At 44.2% G+C, this 6,381-nt stretch overlaps 1 protein-coding gene across 1 annotated transcript; it reads right to left on the bottom strand.

Moving 5' to 3' along the window:
- Positions 1 to 275: 275 nt before the first annotated feature.
- On the bottom strand, positions 276 to 6,139 carry utp11 (UTP11 small subunit processome component). Its single transcript, XM_056286753.1, has 8 exons — positions 5,975 to 6,139; positions 5,267 to 5,328; positions 4,963 to 5,065; positions 4,063 to 4,182; positions 3,366 to 3,459; positions 3,049 to 3,179; positions 2,054 to 2,164; positions 276 to 607 (listed from the first exon to the last, which is right to left on the bottom strand). The coding sequence occupies exons 1-8, from the start codon at positions 6,032 to 6,034 to the stop codon at positions 524 to 526; spliced, it is 765 nt and encodes a 254-aa protein (XP_056142728.1). The 5' UTR covers positions 6,035 to 6,139; the 3' UTR covers positions 276 to 523.
- Positions 6,140 to 6,381: the final 242 nt, after the last annotated feature.

Genomic DNA, 6,381 nt, shown 5'->3' with positions numbered 1-6,381 from the left:
CAGATCGGACCTTGAAATGAAATGTATGCAGCTGAACGACTGTACCGTCAAAGATGGAACTTCTAGCGGTTCGGTTTCTATCGGTTCCGGACGCCCAGATGATGTGCCGGGCTGCGGGGCGGTGAACGTAACCCCACACTCTGACTGTTTTTACTGCTGGAAGATCTCCAGTCATCAATGTTGTTTGGTTGTTGTGTATTGAGGAACACCAGTGCCACCTCCTGGTACAAAAACAAAACTGCTGACCCAAAACAAGCTCAAACTGAACTACGACACAAGAATTTCACCGATCGTTCCAAGTTTAAAACTGAAATTCTTTATGTACAGAACACTGCATGACTGGAGAAAAAAAACACAAAAAACTGAAGAGAACAAAACGTTGTTGTTGTGTTTCAGCCATCGGAGAAAGTCATGCAGTAAGACCAACACAGTCCAGTCTTTTCCACACAGCCCATCGGTCCACGAGTGACAGGAACCAGCTGTTGATGGCGATGATGTCTTGGTGTGAGAATGACTACTTCAGTTAGCGCTTCCTCTTGCCCTCAAACTTGTAGATGGCTGCAGTGGATGTTGTCTCCTTGTGTACTTTTACTTTCTTGGACTTGTCCTGGAATAGAGAAGACAGCCTTAAGACCTGCGACCTTCACGCTGACACCAAAACGATGCATTACGATACAGCAGGTTGTCCTCCTAATACAAGTCCACTACTACTACTGCTAATATTTTCAGCTGCTCCCGTTAGGGGGCGCCACAGCGGATCATCTGTCTCCATCTCTTCCTGTCCTCTGCGTCTTCCTCTGTCACACCAGCCACCTGCATGTCCTCCCTCACAACATCCATAAACCTCCTCTTTGGCCTTCCTCTTCTGCTCTTCCCTGGCAGCTCCATATTCAGCATCCTTCTCCCAGTATACCCAGCATCTCTCCTCCACACATGTCCAAACCATCTCAATCTTGTCTCTCTTGCTTTGTCTCCAAACCGTCCAACCTGAGCTGTCCCTCTAATATAATCGTTCCTAATCCTGTCCTTCTTCATCACTCCCAGTGAAAATCTTAGCATCTTCAACTCTGCCACCTCCAACTCCGCCTTCTGTCTTTTCGTCAGTGCCACTGTCTCCAACTATATAACATAGCTGGTCTGACAACCATCTTGTGACACCAGCTTCCTCTTCCCTTTAACTCTTGCTGGTACCCTTCTGTCACAAATCACTCCTGACACTCTTCTCCACCCACTCCACCCTGCCTGCACTCTCTTCTTCACCTCTCTCCTGCACTCCCCGTTACTTTGGACAGTTGACCCCAAGTATTTAAACTCATACGCCTTCGTCACCTCCACTCCTTGCATCCTCACCATTCCACTGTCCTCCCTCTCATTCACGCATAGGTATTCCATCTTGCTCCTACTGACTTTCATCCCTCTTCTCTCCAATGCATACCTCCACCTCTCCAGGCTCTCCTGCACCTGCACCCTACTCTCACTATAGATCACAATGTCATCTGCAAACATCATAGTCCACGGAGACTCCTGCCTGATCTCGTCCATCAACCTGTCCATCACCACAGGTCCTCCTAAAACAAGTAATCAGTCCACAATTTGATTTAAATTCTTCCTCTTATAATGTTTGATGTGGCCACTGCATTATCCCAATTCTTTGCCCCATCCTGGCTTGAATCTGACTGAACAGGCATGAGCAAGTCCTTGTGTTTTTAAATCTTCAAGTACAAACGGGTGATTAATGTCAACCATCCCTGACGACATGTTGCTTAAAGTTCTTTAACTTAAAGTCTGGGGTGTGGAAGAAAAAACAATATTATATGAGCCTGAAGTATTACAAGTGTAGAAACCCAAACCCTAAGCAAGTCCTGCACTGCCTGCAAAAAGGCAAATGACTGTCATGAAGAAAACTGGACAAGAGGCTGAGGATTAGGTTGAAGGACAGGTTCAAACGATGAAAGCTACTTCATTACACTAGACTTTGTGCACACAAAAAAGTTATCGGCAAACTACAAGACTATCTCATGAAATGAACAGGTGAACACCATTGTCTCCTCACCTGTAGGTCTTTCCGAGTCTGGATCTTCTGGCTGATGACAAACATCTTCTTTTCCCTGTCAATCCTCTGGGAGAGAATCTTATACTGGTGCTTCCTCTGCTTGGCCATCTTCTACAGAAACAAAGAAAAAAGGAACATTTTGTGAACAATGTGAACTATGAACCGCAAAACCATAAAATGGCCATATCTTAAATGGACAGTAGTAGAAATGTTCCAACGGTAATTGCAGTGCATAAATCAGGTGAGACAACATTTGATGGATGAGTATGAGTTTTGTTCATTTGAGTTTATGAGCGTATGAGTTTAAATACTTGGGGTCAACTGTCCAAAGAAACGGGGAGTGCAGAAGAGAGGTGAAGAAGAGAGTGCAGGTAAGGTGGAGTGGGTGGAGAAGAGTGTCAGGAGAGATTTGTGACAGAAGAGTACCAGCAAGAGTTAAAGGGAAGGTTTACAGGATGGTTGTGAGACCAGCTATGTTGTATGGTTTGGAGACAGTGGCACTGATGAAAAGACAGGAGGTGGAGCTGGAGGTGCATAGTTGAAGATGATAAGATTTTCAGTGGGAGTGATGAAGATGGACAGTATCAGGAACAAGTATATTAGAGGGACCGCTCAGGTTGGACGGTTTGGAGACAAAGCAAGACAGACAAGATTGAGATGGTTTGGACATGTGTGAAGGAGAGATGCTGGGTATATTGGGAGAAGGATGCTGAATATGGAGCTGCCAGGGAAGAGGAAAAGAGGAAGGCCAAAGAGGAGGTTTATGGCTGTGGTGAGAAAGGACATGCAGGTGACTGGTGTGACAGAGGACGATGCAGAGGACAGGAAGAGATGGAAATGGATGATCCGCTGTGGCGACCCCTAACGGGAACAGCTGAAAGTAGTAGTAGTAGTAGTAGTAGTGAGTTTTGTTCATATAGAATCTGAAATGCCATTCATGAAAGACTGCTATTGTTAAAGGCTGCCCACTGAATGACTATAGTCAGTATGTGGACCTTTATGTTGGACTGTTGCACAGCTCCTCGGATGCTCTTGGTCTCCAGTGTTTGCAAGGTGGGTCTGTTGTACACACGGTGCACTAACTCAGGAGCTGTGTTCAGCTGCTTTGCCAGGTCAAACGACTGCACTGAAGGAAATACAAAGATAAAGTTGAACCTTTCAGAAAAACTTGAAAGCTTTTGGCCAGATAACTTTACAAGCACAAGCGACGTGTCAGTGCGCAATCTTGATATAAACTGCCCGTTGTTCACTGAGCTCTACTTGTTTTCGTAAAGCAGTTTACATTTTCACCAGCAACAATATACTCCTTTACCTTCTTTCTTGGAGTCCACAAAGAAGGTGTGTTTGTTTTTCTGTTTGCCGTCAGCATCCAGGAGATGGAGCTCTGCTTTCAACCTTTCGATTTTCTGACAGCAATTGGATACAGATGGAGAGAGATTATGGAAGGCAGTGACACAGACTACAAGAAGGACTGGATTTTGATCAGGTAGCTACAGTTAATAACTTAATTCAAGTTCACATTCAATGGCAATTCGTTATACAATGTAAAATTCCATCCATCCATCCATTATCCGAACCGCTTAGCCTGCTCTCAGGGTTGCGGGGATGCTGGAGCCTATCCCAGTAGTCATTGGGCGACAGGCGGGGAGACACCCTGGACAGGCCACCAAGCCATCAAAGGGCCAACATTCACACCTAGGGACAATTTAGTACGGCTGATTCACCTGACCTACATGTCTTTGGACTGTGGGAGGAAACCGGAGCACCCAGAGGAAAACCACATAGACACGGGGAGAACATGCAAACTCCACACAGAGGACAACCTGGGACGACTCCCAAGGTTAGACTACCCCGGGACTCGAACCCAGGACCTTCTTGCTGTGAGGCAACCATGCTAACCACTGTGCCACCGTGCTGCCCATCACTACAGTAGCATCTCTTGGAATGACCTTTGATTAGATCTAAACCAAACATATGAAGTCTTTTTGTCAAACACATTAGCCTTTTACCTTGGCCTCAGCCACCCTTTTCATCTCCACATATTTGATATCCTGAGTCCTCATAACCTTCTTCTGTTCGTCTGTCATCTCCACATCCTCTTTAGCCTTTTTCGCTACGTGCACACTGTCCTGTAAACAATCCACAAAATGAGGGATACATGTAAAAATGTGGAAAATCCAAAGACTAAAATAATTCATAAATTTTGTGTTTTACATGATGTACATAATGTGATCAAATTCTATTCATTTGGATGAGGTCTGACTAAATACTTGGGGTCAACTGTCCAAAGTAACGGGGAGTGCAGGAGAGAGGTGAAGAAGAGAGTGCAGGCAGGGTGGAGTGGGTGGAGAAGAGTATCAGGAGTGATTTGTGATAGAAGAGTACCAGCAAGAGTTAAAGGGAAGGTTTACAAGATGGTAGTGAGACCAGCTATGCTGTATGGTTTAGAGACAGTGGCACTGATGAAAAGACAGGAGGTGGAGCTGGAGGTGGCAGAGATGAAGATAAGATTTTCACTGGGAGTGATGAAGGAGGACAGGATTAGGAACGAGTATATTAGAGGGACAGCTCAGGTTGGACGGTTTGGAGACAAAGCAAGGGAGGCAAGATTGAGATGGTTTGGACATGTGTGGAGGAGAGATGCTGGGTATATTGGGAGAAGGATGCTGAATATGGAGCTGCCAGGGAAGAGGAAAAGAGGAAGGCCAAAGAGGAGGTTTATGGATGTGGTGAGGGAGGACATGCAGGTGGCTGGTGTGACAGAGGACGATGCAGAGGACAGGAAGAGATGGAAATGGATGATCCACTGTGGCGACCCCTAACGGGAACAGCTGAAAGTAGTAGTAGTAGTAGTGGATGAGGTCTGACTGATGTGCTCATTATGTTGTGATTGTTGACACTTAACTTACCTGCAGCTGAGAGTTGATCATCTTGAAATAAAACTCATCTGGATTCTTGTCCAGGGCTTTCTTGCGCAGGGCAGAAAGCGTGTTCTGTTTCTTGTGGTAATCACTGTTAAAGGTGAATGATAACCAGTTATTGATGAGCTTAAGCATCTATGACACTGAATTCTTGTTTGATGGATGCATGCCACTCACAAAGTCAAGTTGTCATTTATGATCAGGCTTTATGTACAGCCCTCAGACAAAACAACAAGCCGTGTATTCATGACGAAATGAACGTCGAACATGACTGATATTTGAAGGTACTTACTCTGCACGGAGTTTGTAGTCTTTCTTCTTTTCCAGCAGTCCCAAATTTTTCCTGAATGCAGGCTTGTGTGGGGAACATTAGCATAGAGTTGTTAAGACTGAAAGCCAATTAGCAAGTTGGTCAGCAACAAAACGCTTCATTTTTAAACTTGCAACTTTGCTGGTAGTATTATAACAAATTATGCAGTAACTTGACTTAAACCTGAAAACCTGGGATGCAGCTTCCTTTAACTATGCCCCTAAACTGTGGAATATAGCAACTGAGGAGATCAAGGAAGCGAGTTCAGTGGTTATCTTTAAACAAAAGGTTAAAACCTACTTTTGACCTAACTTTGAATCAAAACTACATTTTATCCTCCAATTTGTTCTACCTTTAACAAGGCCATTGTTCAAATGACCCTTTTTTTTGTTACATCCATCTCTTGGGTGCAGTATATTACATTATCTTACATGCTCTTAAATTCTTTTTATTTTTCATTCTCCGTTGTCACTTGTAAACAGACATTTTTCTCTTTTCTTCTGTCTAACCTGAATCACTCTGAGTCGCATTTTCATGAATGAAAAGTGATAACACCGTTTATTAATATTATTAATGACATTAAACAAACCCTATGTCTGAGGGGATCGCTGCACTGTACAGTAAACAGCTGACAGATTCGGCTAACAAGTTAGCCAAAATGCTAGCCAACAAAAACAGTGAAACGCTTACCTGAGACCTTTCTTGGTGGTTCTTCTGCTTCGATTTCAACGCTTTCCTGAACGAAGACATGGCTGGAAACTTGACCCCAAGCTCACAAATGTGAAACGGCGACAGTAAACGAGCCGTAGGCACAGACGAACACCCAGCTTCTGTGGGCTCTTAACAGCTCCACGCCGTCCTAGCAGAGCCACATGGGTTGTTTCCGGAAAAGGTACAACTACGTGGCGTTTCGTCTCCGCAGATTCGCGTTGAACCTCAAGCCGACGCTATCGTTACAGATTAATTTCTATTATTTTCAGTTATTGATTACTGATTTATTATTCAGTTATTTATTACTCATTTATTCGACTTGTTTTCTTACTTTATTTTTTTTTACCTTACTTTTATCTGTGAACGTTCTCTTATTGTAAAGCGCA

This window comes from Lampris incognitus, chromosome 9 (assembly GCF_029633865.1).
Source record: "Lampris incognitus isolate fLamInc1 chromosome 9, fLamInc1.hap2, whole genome shotgun sequence".
NCBI classification, from domain to species: domain Eukaryota; kingdom Metazoa; phylum Chordata; class Actinopteri; order Lampriformes; family Lampridae; genus Lampris; species Lampris incognitus.
Note: the sequence above shows the minus strand (reverse complement) of the source record. Positions and strands in the feature narration are given on the sequence as shown.

Bases quoted from the DNA above. Each gene is read 5' to 3' on its own strand.
- utp11 (XM_056286753.1), bottom strand. From the start codon at position 6,034: ATGTCTTCGTTCAGGAAAGCGTTGAAATCGAAGCAGAAGAACCACCAA. The intron at 4,183-4,962 runs GTAAGTTAAGTG...GATTGTTTACAG, and splicing joins TGATCAACTCTCAGCTGCAG to GACAGTGTGCACGTAGCGAA. The intron at 3,460-4,062 runs GTAAAAGGCTAA...AATTGCTGTCAG, and splicing joins AAAGGGTGGCTGAGGCCAAG to AAAATCGAAAGGTTGAAAGC.